This window comes from Calliphora vicina, chromosome 3 (genome assembly GCF_958450345.1).
Source record: "Calliphora vicina chromosome 3, idCalVici1.1, whole genome shotgun sequence".
NCBI classification, from domain to species: domain Eukaryota; kingdom Metazoa; phylum Arthropoda; class Insecta; order Diptera; family Calliphoridae; genus Calliphora; species Calliphora vicina.
Window position 1 is genome coordinate 12,687,650 of NC_088782.1, and position 19,717 is coordinate 12,707,366.

Here is a 19,717-nt window from a genome sequence, read left to right on the forward strand (position 1 = left end):
TTGTATAATTATGTTTCCTTTTTTTTTGTGTATATACTTTCAGCTCATTGTATTATAGAATTAAATCAGCAAATATGTCGCAAAATCAACGAAAATTAAAAATATTTAAATGTAAGTTTTTTTGATTTTAATTTTTACAGTGAGTAAAAATGTTAGAGGAATAAATATACAACAAGATATTGTAAAAAATCAGTCTGACACTCAATTAGGAAGTGAAAATTATTAATTTTTATATACAAATACATTTTCTTCTATATAATATTTGCTCATTTAAACACTCCTTTTTTATTTCTTTAGTAAAAAATAAGCTGCTACGCAGGGGCACCAAAGAGGATTACATTCATACAGGTTCCTTTCAAGAAGCCATACGACCAGGTCTTTAAACAATTACTTAAATTAAAAATAAACAAAAATTACTTATTAAAATATTAATATTTTAATTAATTTAAATTATTGGGCTTTTCTTTTCTATTCTCATTTTAATTCCCACACTAAAAAACGTTAATAAATTAGTCCTGATTCTAGCTCAAATATTCGCCATTATGCCTTTGGCGGGTGTTACATCCAACTCAGCGTATGATTTAAAATTTTCCTGGCGTTTCATACGCACTTGGTATTCAGTGTTGATCATCATTTGTTTTTCCTTTTTCATGGGTATTACTGTTGCATATGCCTTTCGTGATGCCTTTAACTTTGATTCAGTGGGTGAGTTTTTTTCTGAAAACTTACTCATTAGGGTGCCTCAAAAAATGTTGTGGATGTTCTCTTTTTAAAATAAAAGTTTTATTCATGCTAAGAAACCGTTTCTCAAATTCGAACTAGATAGAATTTCAAAAAAGGGGAATTTTTTTTTAAAAACTTCAAATTTGTCCCTCAAATTAAAAAGCTTCGAATATTTTTGGAATATTACAAGAATTCAGATACGGCATTGAAAGAGCCTATCAAAGACCTCCTGAAATTTATAAAACTTAAAAAAGGACCTCTTAAATTTCGATTCACAAAATAATACGCACAGTGGGGCATAATCAAAAATGTTTGGAAATAAATCTGGCATTTCTAAATAGCAGGTCCGATCAGTATAAAATTTGACTTGGCTACGTCCGCGTATTTGTCCGGAGTATTGAGTTTAAGTTATTAAAATGGGCCCTACAAATGCTCCAGGGGCAGCGCTATGGGGGCTCAAAGTAGGATACCTTCGACATGTACAATTTTTAAACACGTGCCATTTTTTTGTTTCCCATCCGATTTAAAGAGTTTTATATTTTGGGTAAGCGGCTAGGTCTTGAAAAAACATGCTTGTCTGTGCTATTTATCTCCTATAATTTCCGAGTTATAAGCATTTCAAATGTGAAATTTCGCTTTTTTTTAAAAAATATTGGTGGTACTTTTGGACCGAATAGACTCGAATTTTTTGTTTGTTTGTTAGACACCTAAATTACCAATAATATACAAAAGATTTCAGAGCAATATCAATTACGGATGCAAAAATAAATGATTTTCAATTTAGAAATTCAAAAAATATTAGATTTTTGTGGTTTTTTGGGCGAAAATGTGACTTAAATCAATTTTTATTAAAAAAAACATTTTTTTTTTAAGTTCATATAACAATTTTATGTTTTTCTTTTCTGTAAGGTATCTTTACGAAGAACATTTTGGTGTAAAAGACATGTCCAATTTTTGGAATATTTTGCCCCTACGCTCTTCAGAATTTAACGGAAACAGAAAGCAGATTTGGAAACCTTGATGTGTTCTCTATTTATCCCCAAAGTATTTTCCCAGCTCAAAAGGAAATTGGGACCCTATGGATAAAATTGTAAAAAATACAATTTTTGGGATTTTCGCTCCAATTTTTAGGAATTGCGGGATTCCCTTTGAGCCTTTGACAAGTTTTTTTACACTTTGCTATTTAGAATGACAAATTTAAAAAACGTTGAAAATTTCATTGAGTTTTGTTAAACCTCTAACCGGACAATTTTATTTCGAGTTAAAATAATATACCAGGTTATTGTTTAAAAAGTAAGAAATACGTTGGAATAAAACAAACAGAAGACAAGTGCACGTTCTTGTTTATCACAATAAGTATATTTTTTGTCTCTTTACACATATTTACCATTATAACGGGAAAAATAACCAAGGGCAGCCTTACCGGTTAGAGGGTTAATACATAAAGATTTTACTAAAATTTTTATCAAAATTTGATAAAGATTCCAAATATTAGGAGAAATTTGGTCCACATTTATTCCGAACAAATTTTTTTGGTTTAGATAAGTTAATTGTTTTTAATGAAAAATTGCAATATTTTTGAAGGACTGAGTTTTAGAAATTTCATATTTTTTAATCTAATTGAGATATTGACTTGAAATTTTTTTTTGTAAGATCGATCGGACCAGCCATTTAGAAATGCCAGATTTATTTCCAAAAATATTTGATTCTGCCCCTCTGTGTGACTGCAGAACACAGACTTTGAAAAATGCTCTCCTCAAACAAACAAAACTTTCATTTTAGTTGGGAATTTTTCTCCATACAAAAGGCGCCACCCTATTACACACATACTTGCTGTAATATAATTTTACAACAATATTTTTACGTTTTATTGCGTTTTTTATCTTTTGTTTTTCTCTTCCCCTGCCTTCATACATTTGCTTTATGTATTTGATTTATTATTCATGTTGCTTTTGTTTCCTAGAGGGTTTAATATTTTTTTCGTCGATTTTTTTCATTGCCTTAACATTTTTCAATATGACCCGCAAATGGCCACCGTTAATGCAACAATGGCAACAAGTTGAAAATAGTTTGCCACAACAGCGCACGGAAATGGAGAGATCATGGTTGGCTCATAAAATCAAAATGATTACATTGGTGGCAAGCATTTGTTCATTGGGTAAGTTTTAAAGAAAAAATTTAATTTTGAGGACATATGTTAATTTAAGTCTAGTGAAAATTTTCAATATTAATACGACTAGGATAAAAATGTTGTAAATTTAAAGAATATTATATGTTTTCCAAAAAAATATCTCAAAAATTGTACACTTTAGAGTCATTTGGACATTTCCGTTTTTATTTTTTTTATTTAAAAACTTAATTTAAATTTCTTCCTATCTTTCTATCTTTAAATTTAAATAAAACAAAGTGTTTTTTTTTTCTAAGTTCTGTTGTAGAATTCATGATATAATGTAGTTTTATTTAGTAATATACTATTTTTATACTGTTAAATTTCAAAGAAAAGGTAGCGTAATGATAAGTAAATGCAACAAAATGTAACAATGAGAAACTAAAATGAATTAAATTCTAAATTTAGAGACAATAACCAGCATGTTTTATTTCTACTGCCATGAACAAGTCGTATTATTAGCTTAATGTATTAAGTTGCTATATTGTTGCAACCTAGAATATAAAAATCTGTAAACAAAATTTAAATCTAAAAACTAAAAATACTTTAAATATAAAACGGAAACAATAGCAAAACATGTTATAAAATAATAATAATAATAATAGAACACTTTATCTTATCTAAAACATAAAATAAAATTAAGTATTGCCTATGTTTAGGCTTAAAAAAAAGTTAAGTTGATTTTTAGGGATTAAACTGAATTTGTTTATTTTTAATTATTTAAAAAATTTTCCTGCAAATAACTTATAGGAGAACACATACTTAGCATGCTGAACATAATCTACTATGTCAACCGATGTCCCACCTTCAAAAATCGTCCCATAGACAGTTTTTTATACTCAAATTTCGGTCAATTTTTCCACTTCTTTGAATACACCACCTTGGCGGGCGTATTGGGTAAAATTATAAATTTATTTTCAACATTTGCCTGGAATTTTAACGACATATTTTTAATGTGTATCTGTGTGGCTTTGGCATCAAAATTTCGTCAACTTAATGTTTATATGGCTTCACATTTGAAAAAGGTTTCCAAAACTTTAGTATGATTTTTTTTTCTGTTGTGAAAAAACAAAACATATAATTTTAGCCCACCACAGCAACATTTTGGATGGAGTGCCGCAAAAACTATCGCCTGTTGTGTAGGCTAAATGAATCGGTGGACAATACAATTGCACTCATTACCATGTTGTGTCTGTCCAATAATTTGTATTTTATTTGTAATAAAATTTTGAAAAGTTTACAGTAAGTTTAAATTGAACATTTCCTTTTTTTGCGTTTTAAATAATTAGATTTTATCTCTATATTTTTTGTTATTTAGAAAGAAGCCCTCATTTACGCACACTTTGTATTTTTGGTATTCATTGGTTTTTCTGTTGGGACGCACCTTTACCTTGGCTTTATATGCTGCCGAAATCAATGAAGAGTCTAGAAAACCTTTGGTCATATTTCGTAAAGTTAAACGTGAATTTTGGTGTCCTGAGGTTAGTACAAGATAAACAAACACAAAAGCTATTAAAGAACAGGCTGTTACTGTGTCACCAAAAATAAATTCAAATTAAAAACAAAATTTTATGAAGCATCAAATTCGATAACGTAACACAAACTTAAATACAAACAAAAGTTTTTCAATAAAAGTTCAAACATAACAGAAAACCATGAATATTAAATTTAACAATTTATAAATTGTGTGTATGTTTAGATTCTTTCTTTATTTTAATCAATTTTAATTTCAATTGTCTTTTTTATTCTTATTATTTGTTTAACCCTTTCAAATTAACAAGTGTGTACATTTTTCAATCATTTTATTTTATTTTCTTCATAAATATTTAATTCCTAACCCAGCCAGCATAAAAAACGCTTTTCCTTTCTATATTTCGCCTTATTATGTTGTGTGTGGTTTTAGTTTCTAAACTTTAAAGGTTTCATCATCAAATACATTTAATCTAATGTATTTACAACAACTAGTTTTTAAATAATTTAACAAAGTTTAAGTTTAGAACGTAATTAATATTGATCATACGCCACCTGCTCAATTGGAAAATTTTAAAAGGGGTTTTTACATGAACGTTTAGTTTGTAGATATATGGTTTCTTAGGAATTTTTGTTTTTATTTTATTTTTATACCAAATCATTAATATTGAATGTATTGAAGAAATATTTTAGACGTTTTGTGTTAATTCAATATATTTAGTTAAGAAATGAAGAATAGAATGAAGATGTTTTATGTTTTAAATTTAGGCAACCTTTATCATTAATTTAAAAACATTGAATAGTAGATTACAATTTCACAGCATAATAATAATATTATTAGTTAAAACTGCCTTTATAATACAAATCAAAATGTTCATGATTAACAGCCTGTTTTTATAAAACCAGTTTTCGACATTAATAAACGAATTTTATCATTTCCAAAACGAAATTAATTGAAATTTTGACATAAAAAATATTAGGAAACAAACATTTTTTTATGATTTATAAAAACTCAACGTAAGATTAGCTTCCATCGAAAGTCTATAGTTTAGAATTGGTCTTTATATAGTCTAAGATAATCTTCAATCATAGGTGTGTCTATAGTCTTTGATTAGCTTCAATCGTAAGTCTGTCTACAGTCTAAAATTAGCTCCAATCATAGGTCTATCTACCGTCTAAGATTACCTACAATTGTAGGTCTGCTCACGTTGCAAAATTAGCTTCAAATGTAGGTCTTTCAACAGTCAAAGATTAGCTTCAATCGTAGGTCTATCTACAGTATATTATCTACAATCACAGGTCTTTTTACAGTATAAGATTAAATTCAATCGTATCTGACTATAGTCTAAGATTAGCTTCAATCGTAGGTCTGTCTACAGTCTAAGATTAGCTTCAATCGTAGGTCTGTCTACAATCTAATATTAGCTTGAATCATAAGTCTTTGAGTAGCTTCAATCGTAGGACTGTCAACAGTCTAAGGTTGTCAAAAGTCTTCGAGTAAATTTTGACATAAAGATATGTGGAAACATAAACAATATTATGTGATTTATAAAAACTGAAGTTAAGATTAGCTTACATCGTAAGTCTATAGTTTAGAATTGGCTTTAATCGAAGGTCTTTATATAGTGTAAGATAAGCTTCAATCGTAGGTCTGTCTACACTCTAATATTAGCTTCAATCATAAGTCTTTGAGTAGCTTCAATTGTAGGTCTGTCAACAGTCAAAGATTAGCTTCAATCGTAGGTCTATCTACAGTATATTATCTACAATCACAGGTATTTTTAAAGTATAATATTAACTTCAATCGTATCTCTGACTACAGTCTAAGATTAGCTTCAATCGTAGGTCTGTCTACAATCTAATATTAGCTTCAATCGTAGTTCTTTTTACAGTCCAAGATTAGCTTCGATCGTAGGTCTGTCTACAGTCTAAGATTAGCTTCAATCATAAGTCTTTGAGTAGCTTCAATCGTAGGTCTGTCTACAGTCTAAGATTTGCTTCAATCGTAAGTCTGTCTACAGTCTAAGATTAGCTTCAATCATAAGGTTGTCAATAGTCTTTGAGTAGCTTCAATTATAGGTCTGTCTACAGTCTAAGATTAGCTTCAATCGTAGGTCTCTCTACACTCTAAGATTAGTTTCAGTCATAGGTATTTTTAAAGTCTACGATTAGTTTATACCATAGATTTGTCTTCAGTACAAGATTAGTTTCAATCGTACTTATATTTTCAAATTTGTAACAAATTCGTTTGTATAGCATTCGTTCGCTTATAAATTTATAATTTTAAAAGAACAGGCTGTGAATTCAAGCACCTTATATTTGTTTTATAAACTTGAAATTTGAAATTTCATTACGAATAAGTTTTAAAACTCTTAAATATTTTTTCCAACCGCTTACCTCCAGCTCAAACGATTTTCCGAAGAAGTCAATGCTGATATGATTGCTTTAACGGGTATGAAATTGTTCAATTTAACGCGCAACATGGTTTTATCAGTGAGTAAAATATTTATTTGCTTTTTTTGTATTAAAAAAACCTCATAATGGTATTTTAACTTAAATGTCATTTCATTGTTTATCCACAATTTGTCATTATTTCAAAGATGTCATGTTTATTTCATGCTCTATTCCTCTATTCCTCCAATTCAGTGTTCTTTACTTATTTACTTAAGTTCTTTGTCTTTTATATTTTTGTTTTCTTTTCTTTAGGTGGCTGGTACGATTTTGACTTATGAACTGGTCCTGTTGCAATACAACACGAAGTCTCTCATTAGTGACTGCGCTAAAACTTAAATGCTTAATAAATGTTTTAACTGTTTGTAGTACCACAAGCTTATTAAATTTCATAAAATAAATATAGTTTATTCTTGAATTTTGAAGTATCTTTCCTCATCATGGGAATGTGTTCCCCCTGGGGCACATTCGCCAGATACAAGCAATCCCAGTGATGTAGAGCAAAATATAGAAAAAATCAATCACAATTTGTTTAGTTAATTAATAAAAATCTAGTTTTTTATACTTTGTTTTGTGAATTAAGGTAAAAAACAGTATAATATGTTTATGTTTTTAGATTTTTTGTGTTATTTTACAAATTACAAATCTGCCCCATTGTAATTTAAATATGTAAATTAAAAAAATATGTAAATTATACGAGATAGGCTAGATTTAGGAATATGTATTGTGGTTTTAATTTGAGATCGCCTTAAAAAAAAGTGGCGTAACTTTCAACACAAAAACCCATTAGTATTTACTGAATATAATCAAAATCTGAAGACTCAAGTTTTTTGATGTCTTACCCTATGTCTATACCTGATAAATGTTTGTCATGGTAAACTTCAAAATGGTTGTCAAGATATAAATTGTTAGAATATTTACTCAGACAACTTTGTCTCGACAACAAACGTCATAAAGTTTTAAATATGTTGCAAGTATAGATAGGGAGTTATGGAATTCATGAATAAAAGAAATTTAAAAAAAAAATTTTTAATTAAAAAATTTTAAAAATTTTCGACAAAATTTTAGTTTTTTTTTAATTTTTTCATAGAATTTATTCAAATACATAGATGAAATTTCTTGATCATAAACATCATGTAATTTCACCGAAATGGTTTTTCTCGTTTTTTAAAATTCAGTCCAGTTCAATGTTTATTCAAATTTGTTTAAACCTAATTTCATCCCTATCTGTTAAGCAGTTTTTCATATGTTACTTAAAATTAACAACAACATTCCAAAGGAATAACATTAAAATAATCATTATAGCGCTATGTATAGCAAATGTTTTAGCTTAAATTTAAATATTCGCAGTGTAACAAAAGAAAAGTATAAGAATTTATACATCGATGGAAAGCTTATAAAATTTGAGTTATTTTGATGCCCATACATACATACTATGAATTGAGTACAGAGATTGTCAGATAGGGATGAAATTAGGTTTAAACAAATTTGAATAAACATTGAACTGGATTGAATTTTAAAAAACGAGAAAAACCATTTCGGTGAAATTACATGATGTTTATGATCAAGAAATTTCATCTATGTATTTGAATAAATTCTATGAAAAAATTAAAAAAAACTAAAATTTTGTCGAAAATTTTTAAAATTTTTTAATTAAAATTTTTTTTTTTTAAATTTCTTTTAACCAATTGAATGCGTCTCTCAAAGACCTTTCATATGATACCAAATTTACATATACTTCCTTTGGAAGAAATATGGAAAAAATGTAAAAAACCTCAAAAAAGGACCTTTTTATCCTTTGATCCAGCTCGCCAAATATTGACCCCAGGACGAAAAAATTTCAAAACGTAGTCTTAGAATGAATCAAATTTTCATTTTAGGCGGGAACATCGATACCTTATTTTTTCTCCATACAAACGGGGCCACCCTAATGTATATAGAAGATGTTTTTAAAACAAATAAAAGAGCTATATTCGGCAGTGACTTCACCAAATTATACTTCAAAATAAAAATGTTAAGTATTTTTAGGTAAACAAAATTAATTTTTGGAAAAAAAATTTTCGAATTGTTTTTTTAAAATTTTGAAAAAAAAAATTTTAAATTTTATTTTTTTTTGTTTTTTTAATTTTTTTAATATAATTTGCATATTCGTAATTCTGTTTTACACTTACGTAGGTCAGAGGTCTAAAAAAATAGTCTAGATACTAGGGTATTCGAATTATTCGATTTTTCTCTTGTTCGAATAAAACGAATAATTCGAATAAGAGATTTTAACTTGTTCGAATAATTCGATCACACGTTTAAAATTAATCGAATTATTCGAATAATTAAAATTTTTTTAAAAAAGTAAAGAATGAAGTTTTGATGTTGGTTTTTTAATATTTTACTGTTAAACAAAAACAAAAAATAACGTTAAAGTTAACCATTCAAGTATTGATAATGTTAAAAAACATTCGAAAACAAAGTCAGAAATATTCTGATCAGATTCCCTCCCGAACAATCAACAAAACAATTGACTACCAAACATTTTAGATTCCGTTTTGGAGCTATGCTTTAAAAAATTTGAACTAGTTGGACATGATCCTGAAATACAATATAAACGTATTAAGAACTTTTTTATGTCGTTCATTAATTCGGGTTTTAAATTGAGTAACTAATTCTTTAGTAAATTAATTATTCACTATTTCTAAATTATTTATAACAAATTGTATTGTACATCAAGCTCTATCAACGTTGCCGAATCTTTGCTTAATAAAGTGGTCTTGGGGAATTACATAATAAAGGGAATCTGTTCAAAGTTTGATATCATTGTCAGTGAACGTGGTTAATTCGAAGTCAGACAGTGTATGATTGACGCATTTATAAATACGCAAAAAGTTTATTACCATGTTAGACAAAGATGTCCTACTATGTTTAACATCGAGTATAAGACGAACTCCATGCTTTTCTTGCAACAAAACGTTAGTTTGCAATATTTGTGTTTATCATTCGATTTATTAAATATTTTAAAACACTTACATACGCGGTTAACAACATCACTTATATACATATATTTTAAGATCAGATAATGTAATCATTATAAATGTCATCCTCAATATCACTTTCGACGACCGTTTCAAAATCACATTCTCCATCACATTCAACTCCACTTTAATCTAATTTAAAGTTTTGATTAGTAATTGCGATTCTTCTAATATTTCGCCAGCTAAATAACAAATATTTTACTCCGTACCTTTTATTTTCATTGGTTCAAGTCCTAAGTTAAAAATTTTGAAAAATTTGTTTTCAGAATTGTAAATTCTTGCAGTAATATTTATATATTAATAGAAGGAGCACTCTCACTCATCAACAGTGATCGAAAGTCCCCTTGTCTTTAGTTATTTGTCGAATTTCACAAACAATACAATTTTTGTGAGTCATTATTACTTATTTAAATTTGAAATTATGAACAATTTTAAGCAATTTAATAAATTTAAATATATATGAACATTTATTCGTTTTATTCGATTATTCTACATAAAATTGTTAGAATTATTCGTTATTCGAAAAGCGCCATTTTTAAATTATTCGAATAATTATTCGTAAGAAATTATTCGATTATTCGAACGATCATTAGTCGAATGAATACCCTACTAGATACTGAACTTAAAATTTTTCTTTTAAATTATGTTGATTTCTCAATCCTACTGATGTTATTTGGCATAATTAAGTAAGTCATATTTAGTAAAATTTGGTGTCAATATAAAACCAGCCATAAGTATTTTCCACTTCAGAATTTAGCACTATTCAAACTTCTAAAGCACTCCTCGTATTTTGTCAATAAAATTGTAGTTATTTTGCCAAAGTAAACTGTTCGTGTTAGTTTTGCTGTATTTGAAATATTAGTATTTTTTTCAAAAAAGAGTTAATTATAGTCATCAGTAAAAGAACATAAATAGTAAGCAAAATACTTCAATAGGAACATTGACACAAAGTAACCAACAAACAAAAAATCATTTGTAAAAAATCCTTGCATAGAGAACATTTCAAATAAGAAATTAAGCGTAAAAAAATAAATAATCCTACATTAAAATTATTTTTCATAAAAATTAAGAGTAAAAAACTACTTATATTCAATTTAAAACCTGAATAAGTTTAAACAAAATGAAAATTTTAAAGAGATTTAATAAGAAATTAAGTAAATTGCGAAAAACCAATGAGCAAACCACTAAAAACAGTAAACAATTAACCACAAATGCCAACAGGTATGTACTATTATAACTAGATAAGAAATACAATAGTTCAAGCAGAATTTCATTTACATTAATTAATTTAATTAAGAGATATTATTTTAATTAACATACTTGTACATTCGTCATTTGAATTATTTATTTATTTGTTTTACCGCATGCAAATCTCAACTCAAGCATTTCGCCTAATGATCAAATTAAACTGAAGAAATTTCTTTTGAACATGCCAATGCCAACATTTCGCATGCATTTAATTAGTGATTCGGAGAATTTCTACTCAAGTCAACACACTGGCAATCCACGACCTCATCGTCTGAATGATGACGAGTTTTTAGATAAACCACCAAGTAGGTTTTTTTTCGATAATTACTTTATAATTTGCATGTTGTTTCTTTTGGCTTAAATTTTCTTAAGTTTCCTTTTGTAGAATTATTTCGAAAAGCCACAAAAAATGATTTTATGTACAATGGCAGTTTCTATGAAGCGGTGGGAAAGGGTAAGTAATTCATTTTTATTTGTATGTAAAGTAATTTAATATACTTAAGTGTGAATTATATGAGGAAATTTACAAATTGAGACTAAAAAGTTTGTGAAAAATATGGACTGTTGAAACTAAATTAATTTTAGTATTCAACTAAATTGTTTGCAATACGAAGGACGTAGGCTGATATGTTTTATATTAAAAAAACAAGTAAGAGTGTATATATAGGGACTATGCTCAAATATTGACCGATCTATGTCTTTTAAAATAAATAATTTTTTTATTGTTTTTTAATATTTTATAAATAATATAATTTGTTTCAATGCAAACCCCCAAACAATTATGTCATACGTGTGTAAGCAATTTTTACATATGGGCAATTCCACGATAATGACAATCACGACTCATAAAACAAAAACTCTTGAAAGTTTTATTCAAGATGATTTGAATAGTAGACAACACTAAAATGTTACTATATGAAAGTATTTAGGCTTAGTATGTTTTAGGCTAAGATTGCGGCAAAAACTGGCTCCCAATTAGCATGTAGTATGAATTTTAATCTGATTGTTATACCCTTCACCATGAGTGGCAAGGGTATATATAAGTTTGTCATTCCGTTTGTAATTTCCACATTTTTCATTTGCGACCCCATAAAGTACATATATTCTGGATCGTTATAGATAGCGGAATCGATATAGCCATGTCCGTCTTTACGTCTGTGTGTTGAAATCAACTTTCCGAAGCCCCCAAATAATTTACATACACGATTCATACATCAATATCTCCGAAATTCTTCCGGCTCGGTCGCTATTTAAAATCGAGAAAATCGGTCCACAAATCGCTGAGATATAGGAAAAAAACTAGGACAACCTCGATTTTTGACCTATTTTTGACCCATTTCTGAATTACTAAATCATTATTATAGACAATATGGATATCTAATGATAGATATTTCAAAGACCTGTGCAACGACGTATATAAGACCATAGTAAGTTGGACATACAATGGGTCAAAATCGTAAAAAAATATTTTTTAACCCGAATTTTTTTTTCATCAACAATTTTTTTTTTGTCATAAATTCTTTTTCCAAAAAAATTAATTAAAGATTTTTAAAAAAAAAAATTTAAAAAAACTTTTTTAAAAAAAATTAAAAAACAATTTGAAAAAAAAAAAAATTTTAAAAATTTTAAAACATTAAAAAAAAATTTGATTTTGTTTAAATAAAAATATTTTTAAGTATAATTTGGTGAAGGGTATATAAGATTCGGCACAGCCGAATATAGCTCTCTTACTTGTTTTTTTCTATTATTAAATTGTTTATTGAAACCGAATATAAATATATTTTCTATTAATATTTTAGTCTTTTTATAAACACATATACGAGTATTTACAGAATATATTTTGTTTTGCTATTAGAGAAATGTCTGTCACGTATGGTATGTCACGTACGATATTAAATTGTATTTATTATAAAGATTGTTTTTATTTAAATATGACGGATTGTAAAAGAAAAAATATTTGGTTTAGTGTAAGAAATTAAAAGAAAACATAGCGCATCTCACGATTCGCAAATTTTCGCATATTTCTATATATACCTCAAAATGAGTTCCGTTTTAGGTCACGTACGATATACCCTTATTTCGCTCTATATTTTGGACAACAAAGTTCCGAAAGAACTTATTATTTTTTTAAAATATGTTCTATGTTTTTATGTTCTATATTTTTTAAAATATAGAACATAAATACCAAATTATTTTCAGATACTCTTAGTTTAGCAAAATCTATTCCACTCTATAGGCGTACAAATGTCACGTACGATGACATGGAATTGCCCATATTCCAAAAGGCAAACAGTTACCAAATTTATACATTTTAAATTTCGAAAGAAAAACCACAAAATGACTTTTCAACAATGCCTCAAGTTTAAACCCACATTTCCACAAATAACAGTAACACATATGAAAAACCTATACAACCTTAAAGCTCAAACAGAAGGAAGTCTAAATATATTTAGACTTTATACAAATATAGTTGTAATTGTTATACATACATGACATTAGAGAGCTCGAAGATTGTATGGCCGAACAAATATATTAAGGTATGACTGGAAAAAATATTGTTTTTTTTTTTAATTTCTTCAAGGACACGTATTGCTTTTATATATCCTGAATATATAAAATTTTGAACAAAATATACAGTTGTACTCTAAGATATTATAAAATTGGGTTATTAACTACAGTTAAGCAAGTAGTAAAGGTATCGCTTATAAACAATAATATCCACTAACTAATATCTCAGCCAGGAGCGGATCCAGGTCAACCATTTGGGGGGGAAATTAAAATTTGTTCAACATTTTTCTTTTTATTCCTTTTTTTATATGAAAACGTTTCGGTTTTGGTGGGGAAATTTCCTATTTCACCCCCACTGGATCCGCGCATGGTCTGAGCTGACCCCAATTTTTATATAATGGGACATGTATGTGCTTTTTGTAGTGCAGATCGTAGTCAGTTGGTTACTTTATACATCCCAGGTAATCTAGCTTGAAAACAATTGCCACTTAAGAGCCTCTAAGTAATTTAGAGTGTAGTCACTGCACTTTATAAAGTAGTTATTTTATCCACCAGAAGTAATCTATTTGTTAGACTGTGAAGTTTCCCCCAAGAATTTTGGTTTTGGTCAAAATTCGTAATTTAATTTTTTGGAGCACTCTAATCTACATACTGAGTTTTGCGATTTATGCACAATAGGGAAAAAAGTTTGTGCTCCACTTTGTAGGCCTTCTAAATGACATATTTGCACATTCTATGCCACCTCGCAGAAGATGTTTCACATTCAAAATTACATTGCAAAATAAAGTCTAACAAACTTTTATTTAAAATTTAAATTTCTGCAAGGAATACCTTTATTATAGTAAATCGTTACATGAAATCAGCTGATGATACAAAATTTTCTTTTATAAAATTTGATGTTGTGAAGTTCGCTTGAAGTAGGCTGTACTTCGGCAATAACGCGACGAATATTATCTTTTAAGTACTCGATCGTTTCTGGTTAATCTGCATAGACCTTCTCATAGAAAATTATCTCAGGGATGGAAAATGAAATTTTTTTGATTTTAAAATAATATTCAAATAGTTCTTTTTCTAACCTCAGACTGCTAAAATTTTAAATTTAATTTATTTTAATATTAGCGTAGTTTTGTGTTTCAAATCATATAAAAAGTATTGTTATACTGACGAATTTCTATAGAAAATATTGTTTTATTGAAGATTTTCAATAGAAAATACTGTTGTACTGATGATTTTCTACAGAAAATATTGATAAACACAAGATTTTTTACAGAAAATAATGTTATACATAAACTTTTCTATAGAAAATACTGTTGTACTGAATGTTTTCTGTAAAAAATACTATTATACTGAAGATTTTCTTTACTGAAATACATAACATTTTCTAAAGAATATACTGTTATATATAATATTTTCTATAGAAAATACTGTTATACACATTATTTTCTATTAAAACTACTGTAATATACAAGATTTTGTACAGAAAATTCTGTTATAAACAAGATTTGTACAGAAAATTCTGTTCTATAGAAAATTTTGTACAGAAAATTCTGTTATAAACAAGATTTGTACAGAAAATTCAGCTATAAACAAGATTTTTTATAGAAAATTCAGGTACTTATACACAATATTTTTACTGTTATATACAAGATTTTCAATTGAAAATACTGTTATATAAAAGATTATCTATAGAAAATTCTGTTATAAACAAGATTTTCTATAGAAAATACTGTTATACATAAGATTTTCTATAAAAAATATTGTTATACACAAGATTTTCTATAGAAAATACTGTTATGCTCAATATTTTCAATAGAAACCACGATTTTACGATTTTTCTAGAGCAAGTTGTGTTATATAGAAGGTTTTCGACATAAAATACTGTTAAACACAAGAATTTTAATATAAAACACAGTTATACACACGATTTTAAATAGAAAACAGTCTATAGGAATTTGAAAATTTGTATTTATACATAAAATACTGAAAATAGTTTAAAAGTATCAAATGAGTCTCTGGAGTACTGGCACTTTTCAATACGAAATACTATTAAATTTTATTAATAATTTCATTTATGACAAAATTACCATTACCGAAACCATTACCGAAAAAGCAGCAAATACCGTTACCGCTAAGCTACTGTTACCAAAATAACTGAAATATTAGTTTAACTTTTTATTTTATATAATTTTGAAGTAAATTTTTTATTAGGCTTAAATTCATTTATTACAATTAATCTGTAATAATTCAAAGAATATCACTGAAAATTAATTTTGAACAATTGGCAAATTGGAATGCATTTTGTACCATGTACAAATGTATGGGGGTGATAAAATGTGGTTAAAAAAATCACATATGTAGATACAAGGGCAGACGGTATTAATAAATACACACGAACTCCTACTTATTCAAAGTTAAATATCTATTTTAAGGATATTATTTAAATTTATCTAGACATTTATTTAAAAAATACATTTGTTTAAAGCATGAATACATTTAATTTTCTTTGATTTTCTTTTAGTGTTTTTAATAGCCGAAATTTTTGCCATAATGCCAGTTAAAGGCATCTCTATGCCACATCCACGTTATGCGAGTTTCTCTTGGTCCAATTATCGCACCTGGTATTGTTTGATTTTTATTTTTATTATGATTTTTGATTCAGCGCTAACCATGAATATGGTATTGAATGGCTCCATAACATTTAATAATATTGGTAAGTTTTATTTTTATTTATATTTAACACAGTTTCATTTCATTAATATCAATATATTACTTATATTGAGGTAAACTTTGTTGTTTGGCAGCTAAGCTAGTTTAAAAAAATTGATTTTTTTTATAAAACCTACTTAAAAACTACTAAAAAATTATTTTTTTTATGAATATGGTGGTAAATATTTATAAAAAAATTAAATTTAAACAATGTTTTAAAGCAAAATTTCCATACAAAATTTGAGTTTAAAATATTGTTTAAATTTAAAAAAATTTTATGAATAAGGCCTTTAATGTTTAGTTGCTATTGTTAGAGTTTATTACAATATAATTTGTTTTTTCTGATTCAATGAACTTTTGAAAACTTAATTTAATTTAGATTTACTTCCAATTACATTCCTTGTCCAATTAATTTAAGTTTGTTGTCAAATTTTGTTACACAAATTTATCACATCACAAAGAACTACACATATTTGTCACACATGTAAAGCATACTTTTAGGCTTTAAATTAAGTATTGCCCTTAAAAAGGGTTAATTTAAAGGAATTTTAGAGTAGCAGTATGTATAAAAACATTTTAAACTATGTAATTGGGGGGATTCAAACGGTCTGCTATTAACTCATATTGTCATAATATGATAGTTTAAACCAAGGACCGTAACGATTATAAGTAATATCAAAAAAAAATGATTCTATAACTGTTATTTTGTGACTTTAAAAATAAAAATCAATCTTAAACTAAAGAAAAAATTCGCATGAAACTCTTAAAAAAGAGTTTTAAATAGCAATCATAAAAAAACTCATTTAAGGAGTTTTATTTTCCCCTTCAGAAAATAAATCTCATTTTATGTAAATTGACACCAGATCATTACAATTTGTAAAGCACCTTGCATTGCAATTGAATAAATTGTCATTAAAATAAAAACAAGTGGGATTTAAATTTGTTATTGTTAGATTCCTATTATTAAATTGTTGTTTTATTTTTCTTAAACAAATAAATTACTACACAAATTACTTTTATTTTCTGAAGGAATAAATAAAACTCTTCAAATGCGTTTTTATTCTGACGGGAAAAACTTATTCCCAAAATTTTTTCTTTAATTTTCCTTTACATATGGCCTCAACCACTTATCAAGAAATGTCTAGCTGATTTTCTGTTAGAATTCTTTTTAATAATAAATGCTAGTTCTTAATACAGGTAGGCCTCCATTTACGCTGTTTGTTGGGCCCAAAAAAATAGCGTGTAAATCAAATTCGCGTAAAACGAGGTTCTAGTTTAGAACGAAATTCTCTTGTGGGGCCAACATTTTTTATTTCGCGTAAAACAATACATCAGATACATAACAAAAAATAAATTGGGGCCTAAAAATCGCGTTAAATAGAAAACACATATGTACATACACACATACATATCGTCACCTTAAATGAAAGCGGACGTAACTACAAAAGGTACCCTTAAAGGTAAATTTAACTATAACGGCAAGTTGTAATGTACTTTTAAAAACTTACTTAAAACAAAAGTGAAGTAAAAAAACTCAACTAAAAAAATTATTTCTTATCGAAAATGAAGGAAAAAATGTCAATTAAATAAACAAAATATTCTAATACGTAAAAGAGATCAAAACATAACAAAAATTCATAAAAATTAACGGAGTTTTCAAAAAAGAAATCTGTTATTCGCTTGATTTTTTTCGTTTATTGTTGTTTGTTGCCGCGTTATATAAAAATCGTGTAAAAAAAGTCGCGTATTTCAAAAAATGGTTGCTAATTTGAGTTCGCGTTATATCGAATTCGCGTAAATAAAGTACCGCGTAAATGGAGGCTTACCTGTATATATTTTTAAAATAAAAATAAGTGGAGCTCTTATTTTCTGTCTCTGATTCTTATTTAAAGTTCTAATATATTTATGTGGAGCATACTTTTTGGCTTTATTATAATCAATAATAATAGCATAGAAACGAGAGAACTTTAATGAAATATCTTTTTAAATTAAACACTTTAAGATTTAATAAATCTTTTATAGCATTTTTAAAATGAAAATTACTTTTAGTTTAGATTAACTGTATGTATTTAGGATACAACCAGCACTTAATAGCTAAAATTGTGTCAAATACTTATATACATACATATATGACACATTACTGCAGAATTAATGAAATAAAAACCACAATTTAGTCTTGATGATGTTTCACCAATTGTAAAAGACTTGTCCAGAATTGTCTGTAAAAAAACTGAAAGTCTCCTGATATAAATCACACTAGCATTTATCCTTTTATATTAACCCGTGCCGAAACTAAATTGATTTATGTATAGCTATGTTTGAATTTAAAGTTCCGTGGTTAAGGTAATATTAAAATTATTGAATTTAAATTCTGAGTTTTTTAATAAAAATTAAATGTGTGGGAAAAATTTTAAATTCCCAATTTATTTGTTTGAAGCAGTCTAATGTGTAAACAGTAAGTCAATGATAAAATTACTTGCGGGTTTCAGGACAGTTAAACAAAATCTGAGACAAACACAACAAAAGTATAAACAAATATTTTCTAAATGTTTGGAATAAAATTACACGGTGCTACGATGAAAAAAACTTGGCAAACGAGCTAACGTGGGTTATAGGTCTTGCTGAGTACATTACATAAAAAATTCAGAAACACCCTCAAATTTAGAAGTTATTCTAAAAAAAACGTTTTCAGTGATGTTCGTCAACTTATCGATCTGTAACTCAGTCACTTTTTGTCCGACTTTTAATTTTTTAACGTGTTTAAAAAGAAAACTTTTTACGCTTTAAAATGACATGTATTTATTGATACATTTGTAAGTTATAAGTATTGTTTTGGTTAAGAATATCTAAAAACAAAACAAAATTTATCAACATTTTTGATTTTAGTCGCATTTCATTGATTATTTTGATATGGAAGCTTATACAAATTTATATCAATGTATACAATAAATTTAGTTCTTAAAAATACATGGTTTTAATTTTTCAAATCGGATGAAAACTTTAAAAGTTATTCAACTTTTCATTAATACCTTTCTTAGTATTTTCTCCCCTAGCGCATATGAATAAAAAAAACTATACAAAAAAGAATATTTGTAAAATTTTTAATTTACAAAAAGTTTAATAACTTTTGCAAGTACGAAACGATTTTAATAAGTCACGTTTTTGTCTACATAAAATTGTCTTTAAAACAATGTGCAAAAAAAATTTGGTTTTCATAGAAAAAATTTAAAATAACTATTGTTGAATTTGAAAAATTACGAAGAAAATAAAAAACAAATTTAAACTTTTTCTAAAAACTTAAACAATTTCTTGGAATATATATTTTATACCTACATACAAGGAAAGCTTAATTCTTTTTCTATTCACAATTGTTTAAAATTGTCAAATTGGTCTAAAAATGTGTCAGTTAGAGGTACTAAAG

General features: G+C 27.0%; 2 protein-coding genes across 2 annotated transcripts in view; both read left to right on the plus strand.

The window, feature by feature from the left end:
• Positions 1–293: 293 nt before the first annotated feature.
• Positions 294–7,150, plus strand: LOC135954445 (gustatory receptor for sugar taste 64e-like). Its single transcript, XM_065504620.1, has 8 exons — positions 294–375; positions 514–705; positions 2,687–2,881; positions 3,641–3,915; positions 3,978–4,132; positions 4,209–4,371; positions 6,764–6,853; positions 7,067–7,150. Exons 2-8 carry the CDS (start codon positions 543–545, stop codon positions 7,148–7,150), a joined length of 1,125 nt encoding a protein of 374 aa, XP_065360692.1. The 5' UTR covers positions 294–375; positions 514–542.
• A 4,113-nt stretch (positions 7,151–11,263) lies between these two features.
• LOC135954071 (uncharacterized) overlaps positions 11,264–19,717 on the plus strand; it is a 39,976-nt gene continuing 31,522 nt past the window's right edge. Inside the window, exons 1-3 of the mRNA XM_065504126.1 lie at positions 11,264–11,387; positions 11,468–11,536; positions 16,109–16,300. Of these exons, the coding sequence (XP_065360198.1) occupies positions 11,264–11,387; positions 11,468–11,536; positions 16,109–16,300 (385 nt within the window). The remainder of the gene's footprint in view (positions 11,388–11,467; positions 11,537–16,108; positions 16,301–19,717) is intronic.